Raw genomic sequence first — 20926 nt, forward strand, 5'->3', positions numbered from 1 at the left:
TACAAGTCCTCCTTTTCTTTTTAAAAAATTCTGTACTTAAACAAGACCTCTACAGTATTCAGTTGACAGAATAGCAAGCTCTCTCTCTTTGTGTATAGCCAAGAACAGTAACTTTTTTTCCAACTTTGTGCCCTTGTTTAGCATATCTACTCATTGAATTCAGAGCATACATTCCCCTTCAATTCCTACCTACTATAGTACGAAATTTCTGTGAAACAAAGCAATTTTAAATTTCTCATTCCACAGCAGACTGTCTTGTTTCAATATTAAAATGAAAACAGTAGAATCAATGTCTGTATTCAGTTTCATTTAAATCTTCAAGTTAATAGCGAACTAGAACACAAACCTTGTATTTAAAAAAAATTCACATTTTCAAATGATCACACTACGCAGAAATCATAATGAGATCTAAAGTTTTATAATAAAGACTTTGTTGTGTGGAAAGTCTCTCTTCAAGCCTGACTCTGAACACACCTTGGTTATTTTGTTACTTCAAGCACCTTTTTCTCTTAGAAAAGACCATCTAATTCAGCAAGGGGTAAAATAGTAGTTATCCAGAATGTTCTAGACACTTAGGGTATGTCTACACTACGGAATAAGGTCGAATTTATAGAAGTTGGTTTTTTAGAAATCGGTTTTATATATTCGAGTGTGTGTGTCCCCACAGAAAATGCTCTAAGTGCATTAACTCGGCGGAGTGCTTCCACAGTACCAAGGCTAGAGTCGACTTCCGGAGCGTTGCACTGTGGATAGCTATCCCACAGTTCCCGCAGTCTCCGCTGCCCATTGGAATTCTGGGTTGAGATCCCAATGCCTGATGGGGCTAAAACATTGTCGCGGGTGGTTCTGGGTACATATCGTCAGGACCCCCTTCTCTCTCTCTCTCCCTCCCTCCGTGAAAGCAAGGGCAGACAATCGTTTCGCGCCTTTTTTCCTGAGTTACCTGTGTAGACGCCATACCACGGCAAGCATGAAGCCCGCTCAGGTAACCGTCACCGTATGTCTCCTGGGTGCTGGCAGACGCGGTACGGCATTGCTACACAGTAGCAGCAAACCATTGCCTTGTAGCAGCAGACGGTGCAATACGACCGGTAGCCGTCCTCGTCGTGTCCGAGGTGCTCCTGGCCACGTCGGCTGGGAGCGCCTGGGCAGACATGGGCACAGGGACTAAATTTGGAGTGACTTGACCAGGTCATTCTCTTTAGTCCTGCAGTCAGTCCTATTGAACCGTCTTATGGTGAGCAGGCAGGCGATACGGATTGCTAGCAGTCGTACTGTACCATCTTCTGCCGGGCAGGCAAGAGATGACGATGGCTAGCAGTCGTACTGTACCATCTTCTGCCGAGCAGCCGTGAGATGTGGATGGCATGCAGTCCTTCTGCACCATCTGCTGCCAGCCAAAGATGTAAAAGATAGATGGAGTGGATAAAAACAAGAAATAGACCAGATTTGTTTTATACTCATTTGCTTCCCCCCCTCCCCTGTCTAGGGGACTCATTCCTCTAGGTCACACTGCAGTCACTCACAGAGAAGGTGCAGCGAGGTAAATCTAGCCATGTATCAATCAGAGGCCAGGCTAACCTCCTTGTTCCAAAAAGAGCAATAACTTAGGTGCACCATTTCTTATTGGAACCCTCCGTGAAGTCCTGCCTGAAATACTCCTTGATGTAAAGCCACCCCCTTTGTTGATTTTTAGCTCCCTGAAGCCAACCCTGTAAGCCGTGTCGTCAGTCGCCCCTCCCTGCGTCAGAGCAACGGCAGACAATCGTTCCGCACCTTTTTTCTGTGCGGACGCCATACCAAGGCAAGCATGGAGGCCGCTCAGCTCACTTTGGCAATTAGGAGCACATTAAACACCACACGCATTATCCAGCAGTATATGCAGCACCAGAACCTGGCAAAGCGATACCGGGCAAGGAGGCGACGTCAGCGCGGTCACGTGAGTGATCAGGACATGGACACAGATTTCTCTGAAAGCATAGGTCCTGCCAATGCATGCATCATGGTGCTAATGGGGCAGGTTCATGCTGTGGAACGCCGATTCTGGGCTCGGGAAACAAGCACAGACTGGTGGGACCGCATAGTGTTGCAGGTCTGGGACGATTCCCAGTGGCTGCAAAACTTTTGCATGCGTAAGGGCACTTTCATGGAACTTTGTGACTTGCTTTCCCCTGCCCTGAAGCGCATGAATACCAAGATGAGAGCAGCCCTCACAGTTGAGAAGCGAGTGGCGATAGCCCTGTGGAAGCTTGCAACGCCAGACAGCTACCGGTCAGTTGGGAATCAATTTGGAGTGGGCAAATCTGACTGCATGGGCTACTTGCATCACAGCAGCCCCCACAGTAAAGATCTGCTGATATCAAGGGTAGTGACCCTGGGAAATGTGCAGGTCAGAGTGGATGGCTTTGCTGCAATGGGATTCCCTAACTGTGGTGGGGCCATAGACGGAACCCATATCCCTATCTTGGCACCGGAGCACCAAGCCGGCGAGTACATAAACCGCAAGGGGTACTTTTCAATAGTGCTGCAAGCTCTGGTGGATCACAAGGGACGTTTCACCAACATCAACGTGGGATGGCCGGGAAAGGTACATGACGCTCGCATCTTCAGGAACTCTGGTCTGTTTCAAAAGCTGCAGGAAGGGACTTTATTCCCAGACCAGAAAATAACTGTTGGGGATGTTGAAATGCCTATGGTTATCCTTGGGGACCCAGCCTACCCCTTAATGCCATGGCTCATGAAGCCGTACACAGGCAGCCTGGACAGTAGTCAGGAGCTGTTCAACTACAGGCTGAGCAAGTGCAGAATGGTGGAAGAATGTGCATTTGGACGTTTAAAGGCGCGCTGGTGCAGTTAACTGACTCGCTTAGACCTCAGCGAAACCAATATTCCCACTGTTATTACTGCTTGCTGTGTGCTCCACAATATCTGTGAGAGTAAGGGGGAGACGTTTATGGCGGGGTGGGAGGTTGAGGCAAATCGCCTGGCTTCTGGTTACACACAGCCAGACACCAGGGCGGTTAGAAGAGCACAGGAGGGCGTGGTACGCATCAGAGAAGCTTTGAAAACCAGTTTCATGACTGGCCAGGCTACGGTGTGAAAGTTCTCTTTGTTTCTCCTGATGAAACCCCCCGCCCCTTGGTTCACTCTACTTCCCCGTAAGCTAACCACCCTCCCCTCCTCCCTTCGATCACCGCTTGCAGAGGCAATAAAGTCATTGTTGCTTCACATTCATGCATTCTTTATTCATTCATCACACAAATAGGGGGATGACTACCAAGGTAGCCCAGGAGGGGTGGTGGAGGAGGGAAGGAAAATGCCACACAGCACTTTAAAAGTTTACATCTTTAAAATTTATTGAATGCCAGCCTTCTTTTTTTTTGGGCAATCCTCTGTGGCAGAGTGGCTGGTTGGCTGGTGGCCCCCCCCACCGCGTTCTTGGGCGTCTGGGTGTGGAGGCTATGGAACTTGGGGAGGAGGGCGGTTGGTTACACAGGGGCTGTAGTGGCAGTCTGTGCTCCAGCTGCCTTTGCTGCAGCTCAACAATACACTGGAGCATACTGGTTTGGTCCTCCAGCAGCCTCAGCATTGAATCCTGCCTCCTCTCATCACGCTGCCGCCACATTTGAGCTTCAGCCCTGTCTTCAGCCCGCCACCTCTCCTCCCGGTCATTTTGTGCTTTCCTGCACTCTGACATTATTTGCCTCCACGCATTCGTCTGTGCTCTCAGTGTGGGAGGACAGCATGAGCTCGGAGAACATTTCATCTCGAGTGCGTTTTTTTTTTCTTTCTAATCTTCACTAGCCTCTGGGAAGGAGAAGATCCTGTGATCATTGAAACACATGCAGCTGGTGGAGAAAAAAAAAGGGACAGCGGTATTTAAAAAGACACATTTTATAAAACACTGGCTACACTCTTTCAGGGTAAACCTTGCTGTTAACATTACATACATAGCACATGTGCTTTCGTTACAAGGTCGCATTTTGCCTCCCCCCACTGCGTGGCTATCCCCTCAACCCTCCCCCCTCCCTGTGGCTAACAGCGGGGAACATTTCTGTTTAGCCACAGGCAAACAGCCCAGCAGGAATGGGCTCCTCTGAGTGTCCCCTGAAGAAAAGCACCCTATTTCAACCAGGTGACCATGAATGATATCTCACTCTCCTGAGGATAACACAGAGAGATAAAGAACGGATGTTGTTTGAACGCCAGCAAACATACACTGCAATGCTTTGTTGTACAATGATTCCCAAGTACGTGTTACTGGCCTGGAGTGGTAAAGTGTCCTACCATGAAGGACACAATAAGGCTGCCCTCCCCAAAAACCTTTTGCAAGGGCTTTGGGAGTACATCCAGGAGAGCCGCGAATGCCAGGGCAAAGTAATCCTTTCACATGCTTGCTTTTAAACCATGTATAGTATTTTAAAAGGTACACTCACCGGAGGTCCCTTCTCCGCCTGCCGGGTCCAGGAGGCGGCCTTGGGTGGGTTTGGGGGGTACTGGCTCCAGGTCCAGGGTGAGAAACAGTTCCTGGCTGTCGGGAAAACCGGTTTCTCCGCTTGCTTGCTGTGAGCTATCTACAACCTCCTCCTCATCATCATCTTCTTCGTCCCCAAAACCTGCTTCCGTGTTGCCTCCATCTCCATTGAAGGAGTCAAAGAACACGGCTGGGGTAGTGGTGGCTGAACCCCCTAAAATGGCATGCAGCTCATCATAGAAGCGGCATGTTAGGGGCTTTGACCCGGAGGGGCCGTTCGCCTCTCTGGTTTTCTGGTAGGCTTGCGTCAGCTCCTTCAGTTTCACGCGGCACTGCTTCGGGTCCCTGTTAGGCCTCTGTCCTTCATGCCCTGGGAGATTTTGACAAAGGTTTTGGCATTTCGAAAACTGGAACGGAGTTCTGATAGCACAGATTCCTCTCCCCATACAGCGATCAGATCCCGTACCTCCCGTTCGGTCCATGCTGGAGCTCTTTTGCGATTCTGGGACTCCATCATGGTCACCTCTGCTGATGAGCTCTGCATGGTCACCTGCAGCTTGCCACGCTGGCCAAACAGGAAATGAGATTCAAAAGTTCGCGGTTCTTTTCCTGTCTACCTGGCCAGTGCATCTGAGTTGAGAGTGCTGTCCAGAGCGGTCACAATGGAGCACTCTGGGATAGCTCCCGGAGGCCAATACCGTCGAATTGTGTCCACAGTACCCCAAATTCGAGCCGGCAAGGCCAATTTAAGCGCTAATCCACTTGTCAGGGGTGGAGCAAGGAAATCGATTTTAAGAGCCCTTTAAGTCGAAATAAAGGGCTTCATCGTGTGGACGGGTGCAGGTTTACATCGATTTAATGCTGCTAAATTCGACCTAAAGTCCTAGTGTAGAGCAGGGCTTAGTGGAAAAGGTTAGGGAACTAGATTAACAAATACATCTTCATTGAGACTACTGTATTCTCAATCCAAAACCAATGCTGCCCTCTCTGGCAGCAAGAACTAGTCTATTTGATTAAAAACTTATGGGTTCCCCTGAAGACTGCTTAAAAAGGATATTGGGACTTTATTGCTAAAATATTTTTTTCTATTTTGGAGGCAGGCAGAAAGACTGACTCTGGAATTTCTACAGCTAGGTTCCACTAAAGCTTTTCTGTGCACTTGGGTTCTTTGCCACTGTTCACAGGATGACTTGCATTCATCTCCAATTGGAATGAGTTAAATAGAGGATATTGGTGTACTGAAAATGTAGTGTCTGAAGAGGGGAAGAGAGCCCTCTGAAACTGGTCTTCAGTCTCCCACAGAGAACTTGTGAGAAAGTTTTTATGCCTCTGTCGTAAAAGGCATACCGTGTTCCTTTATTTATTATCCTTTTTTCTCAAATGCCTTTAATAATAAGTGAAGCACAGGGTCAATTTACTGGCTTATATATAGCTTCTGACAGTAGCCATGTTAAGTGATGTGGTCAATTTTTGCATCTCCTAAGCATAGATTCTCTCTTTTTCTCTCTAGACCTAGATGGAAGGTACTTGTATAAGTAACAGAAGGTGACAATTTTCCAACAGGATGGATTCAGTTATACATTGCAATGTTATTGGAGTAGAACACCTTCTGCAAGTTGTAATGATCTTCATTAAGTTACAGATTTGGACTAAGTAAAATTAAGTATTGCCAGCTGAATAAGAACTTGCAAGACCTTTTACTTCTATGCCCTCTCCGCCTGACACCCCCCCCCCCCGAGAGAAAAAGCTAAAACGTGCTAGCACAAGAATTATCTAAACCCTTGCTCTGTCATGGTAGGCTCTCATCTCGAGAGTGGCGATTTTAGATAGCGGGATCTCATTTTCAGACTCCTCCTGTCCTTCCTCTCTGTCTGTAAGCCTGACGTCAATGAAAAGGATGGATAGCTCAGTGGGAGAGCTACACTAGCTGCTGTTACTGTCCAAAGGGGTACATGCGTTACTGCTTGTGGCTAAAAACTGACATTTCTTTGAACCAGTTTAAGATCAAAATAGCAAATGTTTAAGTGAACAACTTCAAGCACACAGATGCTACTTCCTTTGGACATCTTTACAGTTATGAAGATTCTAAGGCCATTCCTTTCAGAATGCAGCAATTAAAACCTCACACACAAAAACTTCATCCATAGGCCAGGGCAGACCTAATACAGTCTATGGCTTGATTACAGTATGACCCAGAGCTACCCTCCTCTTTAGGGGCAGTACTGAGACTACAAATCACAGGAAGAAGTATTTTTACTTTGAAGCTGCAGCATGGCATGCTCAGACTTGTAGTCTCAGTGGATCACACCTCTGTTTAAACAATTAGGGTGACTGCAGTCTTGCTTCATTTTATAGAAAGCCATTGGGACCTGTCAGCTCTTTCCAAGTTGTCAGTATGGCCCTCATTTGGGCAAAATTTGGAGGCATCTTACTGAAGGGGGAAGACACTGAGTGGTGAGGTCCTGATCCTACACCACTGAAGTCAGTAGAGGCATTATTGCCATTTACTTCATGTAGCATAAAGATCGCAAGCCCTCAGTGAAAAACTAAACCATTTATTCCTGAGCCATGCTGGCCAGAACCCCATCCCTTATGCATTCTGATAGCGTAAAAGTGGATGAGATGTATGACCAAATAAAAGTAAGTTTTGATTTGAAAAGACCAATTTGCATTGTAAGTTTCAAACTGTTTCTGGAGCAGCTCCTAGAAGTACTTTAGTCAATCCTGTAAATGGTGCTTGTGAGCTTGTCTGACACTAACTGTGCAAGCTTACTAAAAAGAACTGCAAAAGGTAGGATATAATAAAGTGTGACAGGTTTCTACTTACTATAATATTGTCTGTCACAAACCACAAGGCTTGTTGAGTATCTTCATATGCACTGGACTAAAATGACACTTATTACGAAGGAGCATTCATAGCAATTTAGTATTTAGCTTTCCTGAGGGCTGCTGCTGCAGCAGCTTTTGTGTCTGACTCTAGTTTTTCCACAGTGCTCATTAACAGAAAGAGTAGAAAAGGCAAATCAGCCTCCAGAGTATAGCTACTTTATTACAGAGCTTTACATCAGAGACTAGCCAAGTGATGTATGACAGTAGTGGCTCTGCAATGCAACATGGATGGCCTGGAATAGTAAATCCTGTTTGATGGCAGAAAAAGGGGATGGTGTGTACAATAGCTCTGCTACCTAGTTTTGAAAATGATGTTCCACTGGAAGTAAAGTGTCCCATTAAGAGAACATCTATAACAAAAGCCCAGCTGAAGGGTTAATATCCATATGTAGTGAGAATCAGAACAAACTGTTCGATAAAACTTAGTGAATAATAGGAGTACAAAAATAAGAGTTCATGGTGCCAAAGACCCACTGCATTATATGTGGGGTAATATTAGTACACGATGCATTCCTCCAGTGACCTAAGGTTTCCTGCTGTCATATACTTTATTCGAGCTAAGTTTTAAAGTACTCTTCTTCTTTGGTAAATGAGTTTTTGGAAGAGTGGGGAAGGGACTAGGAAGCTCTAACTTTAAGTATGCAGTCATTTGAATTTTAGTTGTGTAATGATTATGCTAGTCGGACTTAATGTGTTTGACTGTGCCTTTAAGATACCTTTTCATGAACTATCAATTGAAGTATGTCTGTCTGCCATTTGCAGTGTAAATCCTGTTAAACAATACTAAGTACGCAGAGAAGTATACTATATCCCTGCTAAAGTAGTGATGCTAATTTGACATATTTATGGTTTGATAATGTGTTGGTAAAGTTCTCATGGAATGCAAAAACTCAGTGGGTTTGGAAATATGCAAATTTAATTAAATTAGTGCAGGATGTATTATTATTTTCAGTGGAGCTGAATGACTTGAGAGAGGCCTGATTTACTATGTCCAGGAATTATTACTAAAAAGGAATCACATTTACAAGATAGACATATGCTGCTGGATTATGTTCAAAATTGAGAAGGGTATTTACTGAACAGACTGCTTTGTCATTGACTAGAGGAACAAGTTTTGTGATCAGATTAGGGTTATAATGTTTACACGTATAGAATGTTTACATGCCATTGTTTTTCCCCTCACTGCTGCATAACACTGCCAGCTAATAGTTTCTGTATCGCAGGACAAAATTCAGTTCTCTATATATTCAATCTATAAAGTACTTGTCATTTGACAATGAGTGCAAGGCCTGTTTCCAAATTAGTAAATGTAAATGATTAAAGTACGAGTAAATTCATAAGTGTATTTTGTCCATTTATGATAGGCATACTTGTCATACTCCTCCTGGTCTGTATTTTGTTATAATATCTTACTGATCCACTGAGGGTCTTGTATTGTTAGATCTTTGAACAGGGATGAGTGGCTGCAGTCTTGCATGTATGAATAAGCTAATTTGAGCACCTGGGTTATTATTGAAACTAATTATATCGCTAAATCCATCTGTTAAAAAAAGTTTGACAGTACATAAGTATACACACAGCAAAAATAATTTTTTTACTTTTGTTCAGAGCATACTATTAGCTTTCACATTATTTTATTGTAACTTGATTTCTTCTCTTCAGCCATCCCCATTTAAAATTTTATAGTTTACTGACAATTTATTGCTACTTAATGTAATTACAATACTGAGCTTATGAGCTACAAGCTTAAAATTCCTAGTTTAAAAAAAGATCACACTGTTCTCTTAACCTGCCTTCTATTTTGAGAATACTGAAAGCTGATAATTGCAAAAACAATGTTCTAATGCAGTATTACTTTTTCCCCCCTCCCATAGCTTGAATTGCAGACATTGGAAGGATGCGTTACTGTACAGCCAAGGACTGTGAAGAAAAATTCATCCCTGAAGAGATTAACTGAAGTTCTGAAAGGATGTGGAATGTAATGCTAACAACTGTACAGTTTTGCATAGCAAAACAAATTTTAATCATCTAAAACAGGTGGACACAATGACTTCATTTCCAGTAAGGATATGACAGTGCAATATGGACAACTATGAACCTCCAATATGGAGTGGTTTATTTTACAGTTTGAAGCTGCCAGTCTGTGGTCAGTTGTAGGTGCTTTTTCTGGCAACAAGGAGACTTAAATTTTTAAAGTTACTGACAGTACTTGGACAAATCATCTACCATTGCAAAAACTCAGTATTTGTAAGCGTAGTATTGTACACTTCAGAGTTGTAGCACAACTTTCACAGATCTAAATGGTGAAGTTTTTTTTAAGTGCTCTGCTTCCCCACCCTGTAATGGGGAATTTTATCTTAATACCAGGACTGTGTTTTTAGAGTTCTGAATACAGTAAATTATATAGTAAGTTGTGAATTTGATTATACAAACTCTCCCTTGGGGGGGAAAAACAGCTGAAGTGCTGCTTCCATTTCTACTGCATTGTGACAGAATCCACAGAAAGCACAGTCACATCGCACCATACTCTTACAAGAAAATGCACAAACCTCTGTTTGTTTAGGAGGGAAAAAAGTTCAGGGCTGATAACTGGTGTCAGTTGGCATAGCTGAGGTTCTGACCCTTGTGTTAAGCTCTTACTGAAATGCCAAGCTAAAATCCACTTCAAGTTTGCCTATAACTCCATACTTTAAATAACGCTTTGGTGCTGAGAGCTGGGATTTCACAGTGCTCATTGTTAATGTACTGTATAAACCTTTTAAAAGAGTGTTAAGGCTATAGGGCACTTATTCAGTGCGATCTGAGGTTTAATTTGGCTCCAGATTTAAGTCTTAAAAAGAGCTTGTCTTACAAAAAAGCTAGGACTAATAGACCAGAATTCCCACGGAAAGCTGATGAATTAGCCCTTCCCTATGCTGCTGGAAATCCTTTCATTGCAGCTTTGTTATGGAATGCAAATCTGAAATGGACATTTGTATTTCTCTCAGTTTGGACAAGCAGGCCAGGTCTATATTACAAATGTTTACCCTCATAGCAGTGCCTGTTAAGGCTGTGGACTTTTTGTGACATTTCCATGGCTGAAAATGCCTTAGTATAGACAGTTGTATTGGCATAAGTGCTTTTGCTGTTATAGCTTATTTCAGTCACTGACCCTGTACAGCTATATCAGCAAAGTGCAGACTAGGCTTCAGTCACTCTAGCTGAGCTTCTAACAGAGAACAGTAACTTACCAGTAGCCTTTTAAAATCTTAAATGGTGGTAATAGACAAATTTTAAAAAGGATTACCCTGACAGCACACCATGGACCCATCCTTTTGTGCCTAGATGCTTGTGGACAGGAGCCACACTCAATCATGATTTTGGTTGTAACAAATGTCAGTGCCCAGTGACATCAGTATAGATTACTTAGTAGATCAAATAGAGTAACTTGCAGAGGAAACAGCATGGTGGCATGCACTATGGATTAAAATGTGGCCAGCCTTGGGGGGGTGCAACAGTGTTTTGAAAGATTCTGTAAATTGATGCACACTCACTAGACTAAGATTAGCAATTCAGAAGTCATTCTATAGTAAATACTGATTTCTTTATGAGTTTGGTTTGTGTAGCTTTGGGCAGCTGTTCTTTGAACTCTTCAGAAACAATCTGCAGTGTAATTAAAGCCACTGTCCTAACCCTGACATGTACATGGGAGCCATTGCTGAAGTTTGAATTTTAGGACCTCAGTTTTAAGCTCAGCATGACTTTTTCCAGCAGTATTTCTATATTAAAACTGCATCTCTAAGCCATTTCTCTGGCTTTGTAATTTACCAGTTCCTTCAAATTTTCCCTCTTTTGGTATGTAAGCTTATTTTTTCTAATCTTATTTTACAAAATGGCATAAAAAACCCACTTTAGAGGCATTTGGATTTGTATCAGATGGAATCTTAAACTTTCTTCCACAAGCTTAAAACTTACAATACAGTGGAAGGATATTAAGCTACATTATGCTGCAAACCTGTCTTACTAAAACAGTATTTTCAAATAGGAGAACAAATCCTCTTTCTAATGTCCTCTGGCCCTACAATGCACACTGGATATATGAGAATCGTGCTCTTGTTACTGAGCTGTTCTGGTCTGCTTCACTCCCTGAAGTTTGAACTGGATCTTTCTAAGAGGTGATATTGGATTCCCCTTCCCACTCTCTGTTCTCTGGGACTTTAGGCTATATACATGAAGGGTATTACTCCCACTACTCACATCCCACTGAGCCTCTCTGGCCTGTAAGCTGAATATTTTGAGAAAGTAAATGGCTACTAGATGACTCATTGAATACAGATTTCACTCTGACAGGCCTTTTTCCTATCTTACAAGCTTAACTTCTTGTGCTTTTTTTTTTTTATTTAAGCACTTAAATTCCATTCTCACTCATGTGCAGAAGCAGGGACTCTGCCAAAATGGAGTTGGAGCAAGTTATTAGTGGTGAGTTATAACTTCAAAACACAAGTTCCAAAAGGCAACACTGAACCTTTCTCTGAAGGCAAAGATAATGAATTTTTAAGTGAATAACCACTTCTCTAATCATTAGTGTGTGAAGAAAGATTGTAGGTTTTGTTAAACTGAAATTATGTAGAAGAATCATAGAATATCAGGGTTGGATAGTCCAGCCCCCTGCTCAAAGCAGGACCAATGCCCAATTTTTGCCCCAATCCCTAAATAGCCCCCTCAAGGATTGAACTCACAACCCTGGGTTTAGCAGGCCAATGCTTAAACCACTGAGGTATCCCTCCCCCAAGTCCTTCAAACCCTCACTTAAAGAGCCCCACTCATTTCAGTGGGGCTATGTGCATGTGTAAGCTTACAGAACTGGGCTCTGTGGTTATTATAGGTAGAGCTGGTAACAGCACCTGTTAAGGTTACCCAGCACTTCCCATTATAAGACCTTATTTTCAATTGCGATCCTTTGCCAAACAGTAAGCATGTAGGCTAAAATGTTCCATGCTGGATATCTACCTCAGCTTGAAATCTTTTTGGAACAGTTCACCAAGATGGTTCAGCTGTTTTAGAGAATGAAGTTAGGGGGAAAAACACATTTTTCACTATTCAAAATTCCAGTGACCTCTTTGAAAAAATTAGAGCTCCCATCCTGTGGAGCAAGGACTTTAAATTGGGCAGAGGGTGGGCCTTTGCCATTCTTATGAAAGTTTGTCCAAAGGTGGCCAAGTTATATATACACCTTTCAAAAATGGCAGTTAGCACATGCTCATACTTACATTTTAGCTGCGAAAAAAAATCTAAAGATTCTCTCCTTGCTTAGCATGTTTGAGCCTCTTTCAGCTCCTAGTGTTGATGACCAGGCTCTGCCTGGGCCATCCTCCCAAAGCATGCTCCCTCCCACTCACACTACATGGCAAAGGCAGATATTTCCTTGCAACGGATGCTCCTGCCTGTTCTAGGTTAGGCACTGGAACTGGGGGAATGTGTCTTTCCTGTACTCTGTGACCCCCTCTGCTGGTACTCAGGCAGCATGTAGGAGGAAGCACTCAGCTGCATTTGAAGTCAGTCAATGAGAGCTGTGCTTTGAACAACTAAAGTGCTAATATAATACGAAGTACTCTGACAGGTTATAGGTGTCAAGTTAGGCCCCCACAATTGGAACTGAGCAAAGATTGAGATTAAGTATCCACTATCTGTGAAACTGGGTTAATATCTATTGTGCTCAGAGTTTTTGTGACTCACTTGTATTCTAGCAATAGGTGCCATAGAAAAGCCCATGAGGAAATAATTTTTTTTGTCCTCAGAGCCAGGTTTGATAGTGTGCACTAAATCAGACATAGGGCCACACACTGTACAAGGGAGATAAAATACAATCATTCAGTGCACTGAATGAGGCAGAGGTCCTGTAGGAAAAAAAAGTGATAATTAAACTAGCCATGCATACACACAAGAGGGTCAAATTAAGGTCACAGGAACCTTAATTGTAGTATTTCTTATCACAAGAGCTTGTCCTTGCAACTTCAGTAATCTTAACAGATTTTGTTTGCATGTAATCCACATGTATAAATTCCGCTGGTAAGTGACGTAGATAAGCCTAAGAGGTAGTTGTGCAAGAGAGGTAGTAAAGTTGTTGGGTTTTTTTGTACAGGACTGTCACAACAAATTAGTTTCACATCTACTAGCATTAGGGCAAAGAAACAAGCATAGTCATATTAAAAGCAGAAGTTTGAGATTTATTTTTTTTACATCCTTCCACATGACCCCACTGAAAGCACTTCCATAATTTTTCAGCGGACACATGAGCACACCACGCACGGTTTAGCTAGGGTCGTAGACTGTTCAGGTACTAGGACTGGGTAATTTACTACAATGGCTTTTCCACGTTTGAGTGAATGTTAAAGATTTTTATATGGGATGTTAAGTAGCTGCAAAACAGTTTTCCCAACACAATTGGTATGTTGGCTTCTGTGGAGTGTTAGAGACGATTATAGTCTTAACTTTGTCTATCTCATTTGGGACAAAGCTCATGCTGACTCAAAGTACTAAAAATAATTGTGTTTTAATGGCTAGAGAGGTGAAGCACTTTTAATCAGTAAACTCAGTTCTTAAGCAAATTTCATAGCCTATTCCCTGAACCACAGGTACATGGACTTTGGGTAAGCCATAGTTTAAATATTGAAATGACACTAATATCTTATTATGCTACTGCTACGAAGGCATAATGCACAGGCAGCTGTCAGGCACATCCTTGATACAGGTATCAGACAATGAAGTGATCTTACATTTTGTAGGCTGTCTGACTCAGCAACTCACACCTGTTAGCAGGAAGACCCTCTCTTAAATTTCACTCTGATCTAACTAAGATACTAATGTATGGGGTCGCCTTATTGCTCATCAGTCTTAAACTATGATTTCCATTCAGAAACTCAGAGCAAGCTTGAGAGGAAAAAAAAAGGAATTTCAGTAACTTTCCATAGTTTTGTTACTACATCTGTTTGTATGTCTAAGTCCAGCTCTAGCCTAACAACCCAGCTTCAGTACTGGTATGAAGTTAAAATTCATCACACTGTTCCATGAAAAGGATTTTCACATTTAGAGCAAAATTTCAGTACAAGGTAAATTGAAAGAGCACATGAACTACAAATGAGAAGAACCTGAGCACCAGCTGAAAATGTAAAACATGTCATGCTAAAGATGAAAGGTTTCTGTGAGTTTTTAAGTAAAGAAATCCTATTGAAGGGTAATTTTCTGTAATGGTTAATGAGTTCCATAGTAATAAGTGGTTGGTGCTGTTAGTTTATTTAGCTTTGATTCATTCTGAAGTCCAAATTGGGAAGAATGGTTGAAGTCAAAACTGAAAGTGAAAGAACCATGTTCATTTCATTGCTTTAAAGCAGTGGCTCTCAACCCTTTCAGACTACTGTACCCCTTTCAGGAAGTTGATTTGTGTTGCATCCCCTGAAGTTTCACCTCACTTAAACTACTTGCTTACAAAATCAAACATAAAAATACAAATGTCTCAGCACACTTAATTGCTTACTTTCTCATTTTTACCATATTTAAATCAATTGGAACATAAATATTGCTCTTACATTTTAGTGTATATTATATAGAGAAGTCATTTTCTGTATGAAATTTGTTTGTACTGATTTCGCTAGTGCTTTTTATGTAGCCTGTTCTAAACAAATATCTAGAAGAGTTGATGTATCCCTGGAAGATCTCTGCATACCCCCTGGGGTAAATGTACCCCCCGATTGAGAACCACTATTTTAAAGTATAACTTATAATTAAAGACCCTTTCCTTTTAAGGGTGCATAATTAAGTTATCCCTCAGTCTGACATTCAGACAACTGTCTGTACTAGGTTTCAGAGTAGCAGCGGTGTTAGTCTGTATTCGCAAAAAGAAAAGGAGTACTTGTGGCACCTTAGAGACTAACAAATTTATTTGAGCATAAGCTCACGAAAGCTTATGCTCAAATAAATTTGTTAGTCTCTAAGGTGCCACAAGTACTCCTTTTCTTTTTGTCTGTACTAGACAACTTTGCTGCAAGATTACTTTTTACATTAGTTTTTAAAGTTAAGGGCTAAGGAATGAAACACTAAGAGGAAAGGTACTAGGCCCCTCTTTTAGGTTTATCATTTCAGATTTAACTCCATTTTAAGTATGCTCAGTCTTAACTCTGCTATTGGAAGCATTCTGGTACAGGATGGTGCTAAAACTTGGAGCGAGTCTTGCAGTAGAAAATAGTAATTTTGAAAAAGTCTCGGTCTCTGGCACTTCGTTATAGTATTTTTGAAATGCTTTGAGCCACTATAGTTTTTTCTTGTATGCCATGTTGTTGTAGCCTTGTAGGTCCCTGGATATTAGAGACACAAGGTGGGTGAGGTAATATCCTTTATTGGACCAACTTTTCTGTTGGTGAGAGAGGCAAGTTTGTTGAGGTTGGTTCAATAAAATATTACCGCTTCCACCCTGTCTCTAATAGTCTGACAGCTTTTAGCCCGTCTTGAATTGCATATAAAGGTTTGCCTGACTCCAGAGATGTGCAAGTCCATTTGATTTGGACAGGTTCTGCTCTCTAAAATCTGAAAAGCAGTTCGCATCATTCTGAGGTTGGCTAATGATTTAAGTTTTTACAAATGGAAATGTCTGACATTATTAGGATTTATCACTCCAGAAGAATAATGCAGCTGGCTCTAAAGAGTTAAAGTTATCAAGCGTAAACTTCATCATTTTCATCACTCCAGAACAAGCAGTTTCCCCCACCGTAGTATTTAAGAAGCAAGTCCTGGAATAGCAAAGATAGTGAGTGCTCACACACAATGCTATCCATTTTAATCATGGGAGCAGACTGTTTACGTGGTCTGTTGCTTGAAGTGCTCTCAGCAGGATGCTTGAACTTTTCATCTCTGAACTACTCAAGAAGGGAACAGATGGACTCTATAACCTTTCCAATTCTGCCACAGAAGTGGCAGGTCTAGCTTTAGAAATCTTACTGTCTTGGCCCAAGGTTCATAGTCATTAATTTGATTCTTTCAGAACAATAATTTGTCTTCAAGAGGGAAGGAGTAGGAGGTAGATCACTGTAGTTAAAATAAACCAAACTAGACAATTTAAGAGCTGCTGTGCAGTTGGAACTTGTAATTTTAAAGTTAGCCTGTTGTTTAGTTGAACCGGTCACTTAAGGAAAAACCAGAACGGATTTTTATTCATACATATTTTATGGGAAAGAAACAAACTGAAGTGGCAAGTTAAAAAAAAATGCACTTTAGCAAACTGATATTACATTACATTTTAATAGTGGGCCACAAAATGCCAGTTTAAAAAAAAAATAACATTTTCTAAACCCTTTTGAGACATGAAAGTATAACTTTACACCATTTTAAAGCATGCTTTCAGTAGCTGAGCTTCTGTTTAGGAGGTAATAGATTTCAATTATTTGCTTTAATACACAGAGGTCCCTAATAGCTACTGAGCTGGGAATTAAAAAGCCTTAAGCAATAAGTTAAAGCAAGTCTACATGAAAATGGGCCAAGTACTAGGCAAAGACATTTTTCCCTTTTCACATTTCAGATGGGACTATAGTTTGTATGCCACTTGCACAGTTTATATATTGTGCAGTGCCTCGCTGAAAGTCCACATGTACTCTACAAAAGAGAATGAATAGAAACACCTTTCTTCAGATGTAATAACCACAAATGGTTAGATTTATAGTTTTGTCTTCCCCTTTTTAAGTAAAAACATTTGCAGTTTAAACCATCCCACTTAACAGGCAATCGAAGCAGATTCCAGGGATACTTCCCATCTCAGTATGAAACCACAAGGTTCCATATTCTGTTCAATACTGTTTTCTAGCTTCACTGCAAGTAATATCACTATCTGTTCTATCTCCATCAAAAAAATAGGGTTCCAGCTTCCTTCATCTGATTTTTAATAACCTAATGAGAGAACAAGTGGTTTTTTTAAATCACAGAGCCTAGATAAGGGCTTGAGTCAATCATTTCAGTCTTGGACACTAAGAAGTTTTCTCTTATGATGTGCTAGAAGATATGCGAATAGTAATACTCATGTTGCCCAAAGCTAAGGGGCTAAACAGCATTCACTGCCTCCCTATTTAAATATTGAAGTATTCTAAACTGTCCTTACTATATGTTGCCAATGAGGAAGTTGTGCTGTTTTCCCTTTTTCCTGAAGTAATTCAATGCAGTTTGTCGTTCAGTAACAAATCCCAGAAAAGTGTTGCATTCATGCACCTGTACTCCTAGTACATACTGTTCCCCTTTATACATAGTTTCAAGTTTTCTGGAGAGCAATTGAACACTGGACCTGCTGCAAATCAGACATGCACCCATTCCTTAAAGTCTCAGAATAAACAGACTTTTGTTTGGGTTTCCCCTCCCTTATTCCCAAGCCAAACTAGAACTCCACCCAGCCTGAATTAGCTTGGTTCTGCTGGGTAACATTTTCACATACCTCTTCCCAGAAAGGTGCTGCAGTGGAACAAGAGAGAATTGCAGCATGCTAATCTACTTAAATTCAGTAGTTTTGTGAGAAGAGACTGACCAATTTTCCCATTTCTCTAGTTTAGACATTTAAAAACTCACTGTCAGCATCGTGGGTTTGGGGGGAACGTCAAGGTTGGTGTCTTCAGACTTTAGTAAAACCACTTATAGACAGACAGGTTAGTTCAATTCAGTAAGCAACATTCCCACCTCAAGTGACGCTGGGGCCTGCAGTCTTCCTTGATCCATCCACAGGGCGACAGCTGTATTTTTACTGAGGCAGTAGTCATGCATTGTCTTCCAAAGGAAATACTAGTCGGGTGCCCCTGCTTGTAACTTCATGGTCTCCCATTCCCAGCTCATGTTCCAGTGCCTCCTCTGAACTACTTTTTGTTTTCCTGCCCTCGAGGCTAGTGGTAGCAGTGCGGGAGCCAGAAGAGCCATTAGCAGTTATTGTCGTATCACCATATGTCAGAGTGAGGTCACCATCATTCAGAATAAAATCTGAATCCTCCTCTCGAAGCTGCTCCTGATTCTGAAACAAAAGAGCATCCAATAACACTTGGTTAATATTCTCTTTTCATTGTCTGAAAATAGCTGAAAGAAGGGATCCACACTTACCAGTCAATGCATAAGAGTTAACAGCAGGGGTGAAAGTAAGTGGAGTGACTTACCAGTACGCTGGGGCCAGCTCTGGCCCCCGAAAGAGGCGGGGCCTAGGGCAGAAGGGGGCAGGGCTGAGGGGGTCAGAGCCAGCTCCAGCCCACCTTGTAAGGTAAGTGTGCCCTCCTCCCCCACTGGGGTAGCAGCAGCAGCCTGGGGCTCCGGGGGCTATTTAAAGGGCCCGGGGCTCCCCTGCTTCTACTGCCCCGGCCCTTTAATTAGCCGCCAGAGCCCTGGGGAAGCGGTGGGGCTCTGGCGGCTATTTAAAGGGCCGGGGCTGTAGAAGCAGGGGAATCCTGGGCCCTTTAAATAGCCGCTGGAGCCCCGCAGCTGCTACCCCAGGGCTCCAGCAGTGGGGCTCCGGAGGCAATTTAAAGGGCCTGGGGCTCCAGCCACTGCTGGGAGCCCCAGGCCCTTTAAATTGCCCCCTGGGGAAGCCGGGCTGCCCCAGTACGGTGCACCGGCTCTTGCCAGTATGCCGTACTGGCTTACTTTCACCTCTGGTTAACAGCCAAGATATATTAGAAAAACCTGAACTACTAAATTCTGAAAGTCTAGCCTAAGTAAGTAAAAGCTAAAACTTTAAACCAAGTGGTTAAACATCACCTTACTGTTCCCTGTAAAGCTACTGCTATAAATGTAGGTTTTTTGAAGTTTAAAAACCTGAGTCCTGGAGCAAATATGGTTGGTTCTTAGCACTGAAGAGTCACTGCAAAATAGAATTATGAAAGAAAGCTAATAGTACAAGAGTCTAAAAATCTAGGCTAATTTTTTATTAGCCAATATGCTAAATTATGAAGTGGGGTATAAAGTCTAAAGAAAAACAGCAAGCCAAGATTACCAAGGAAAATGAACAATAACAAAGCACTTACAAATATTAAGCTTCACAACACGCATGTGATAGGTAAGTACTACTATCCCCGTTTTACAAATGCGAACATGTGAAGTGACTTGTTCAACATTACACAGGAATCAGTCATTATCACTGTTACGAATTATACCTCACAGGTCACGCGCACAAACTGCTGCGAATTATACCTCACAGGTCACGCACACAAACTGCTGCGAATTATACCTGATAGGACATGCACAAGAACTGCTGCGAATTATACCTGATAGGTCACGCACAGTTCGAGTCTAGGCTAAGGCACACGAACAAAGTCCACAACTGCAGAGTTCCCAAAGATACTAAGTTTATTACGCTCGAGTGTGGTGCCCCCCTGCTAATCAGGAGAGGACCCCGAATGCAGGTTATACAGAGATTATATACCTTTTGGCAAAGCATGTTGCCCTTTTGCATCGGAAACCTTAGCCAATAGACAAACCCTTCCCTTATCTACCACCTATCCCTGCTAAGTGCATCCCCCGTGCTAAACCATTACTTCAACTACACAACATGGTCCTAAAGCAATGCACCAGTAGCCTTTCTTATCAGGATGGGAGGCTCGCATCAAACGCCAGGAGGCAGGGAGTTAGGAACAGACAAAGAACAGAAACCGGGAGTCGAGACAGGCTGGAAACAAGGGGGGGGGGGTTTCACAGGAATGCAGTATTTAAGGAACACTCCTCCTGGTGCATGATATGTTTGCTTTTAGACAATGGTGGGCCCCAAACCAAAATGAAGTCACATATGCACATATGCTAACTTTTCCTTAACACCACAAAAGATAGAGATACTTACTCCAGGCTCTGTTGAGGATTGGGGCGGGCAGGGGGAGGGAGTGTCAAAAGAGGTATGTGCAAACTGATAAAAATTAACAAGTCACCAGCACCAGATGCTGTACATCCAAGAGGAGTTCTTAAAGAAATTTAAGAATGAGGTGACCCAGTAACAAAAATATGAACATATTAAAACCAGCTACCAGACTGGAAAGCAGGGCATGTGTGTGTTAGTGTGTGAGTGAGTTAAAGAGCACTGAAGGCAATCCTGAGAATTAAGCCAGTATAGCCTACTTGAGCACAAGGTAAATTAATTTAACTGATATAAAAAAACGCCAAGAGATCATGATAGCAGCTCAGATAGACTTCTAGTTCTTTTGTCTTCCATAAATCCTTTAAGAAACCGATTTACAAGAGGCTATGAATACACTCAGCCATCATGGGTTGAGATGCAACGATCTGCTAGGGAAAACAGAAAGTAGGAATAATGGCTAATTTCCAATGCAGAAAAATGGGTCAAAGGACCACAAAGTTCTTTGTTGAAACCAGTGTTCAGTATAATATTGGAAAAGAGTGAACAGTACAGCAGGTCAGAAAACAGCAACCTCCCCCACCCCATCCACCCCCTGAAAATGGAATTTTTTTTTATTTTTTTTATTTTTTTATTTATTTTTTTTTTTACACAAAACCAAAATTTCCCCCGCATGAAATTTCTGTAGAAAATTGACATTTTGGTGAAATACTTCAGCTGAAAAACAAATATTT

The 20926-nt window shown here is 42.1% G+C and overlaps 2 protein-coding genes across 4 annotated transcripts in view; one reads left to right on the top strand and one right to left on the bottom strand.

Annotated features, from left to right (window-relative positions):
• The window catches only part of CHST7 (carbohydrate sulfotransferase 7), a 225560-nt gene that overhangs the window by 16584 nt on the left and 188050 nt on the right, over nt 1-20926 (top strand). The window contains exon 2 of one of the 2 annotated variants that reach the window (XM_074965897.1): nt 9238-15262. The exons of the other annotated variant lie outside the window; for it this stretch is intronic. The gene's annotated coding sequence lies outside the window, so the exon portion shown is untranslated. Of the gene's footprint in view, nt 1-9237; nt 15263-20926 lie in introns of those variants that run through there. 2 annotated transcript variants of the gene reach the window in all.
• Nucleotides 15347-20926, bottom strand: part of SLC9A7 (solute carrier family 9 member A7) — a 122158-nt gene continuing 116578 nt past the window's right edge. Inside the window, exon 17 of one of the 2 annotated variants that reach the window (XM_074965874.1) lies at nt 15347-18374. In XM_074965874.1, the coding sequence (XP_074821975.1) occupies nt 18126-18374 (249 nt within the window). In that variant the 3' untranslated portion in view covers nt 15347-18125. The remainder of the gene's footprint in view (nt 18375-20926) is intronic. The other variant, XM_074965883.1, reaches the window with a different exon arrangement.

This window comes from Natator depressus, chromosome 1 (assembly GCF_965152275.1).
Source record: "Natator depressus isolate rNatDep1 chromosome 1, rNatDep2.hap1, whole genome shotgun sequence".
Taxonomy (NCBI): Eukaryota; Metazoa; Chordata; order Testudines; family Cheloniidae; genus Natator; species Natator depressus.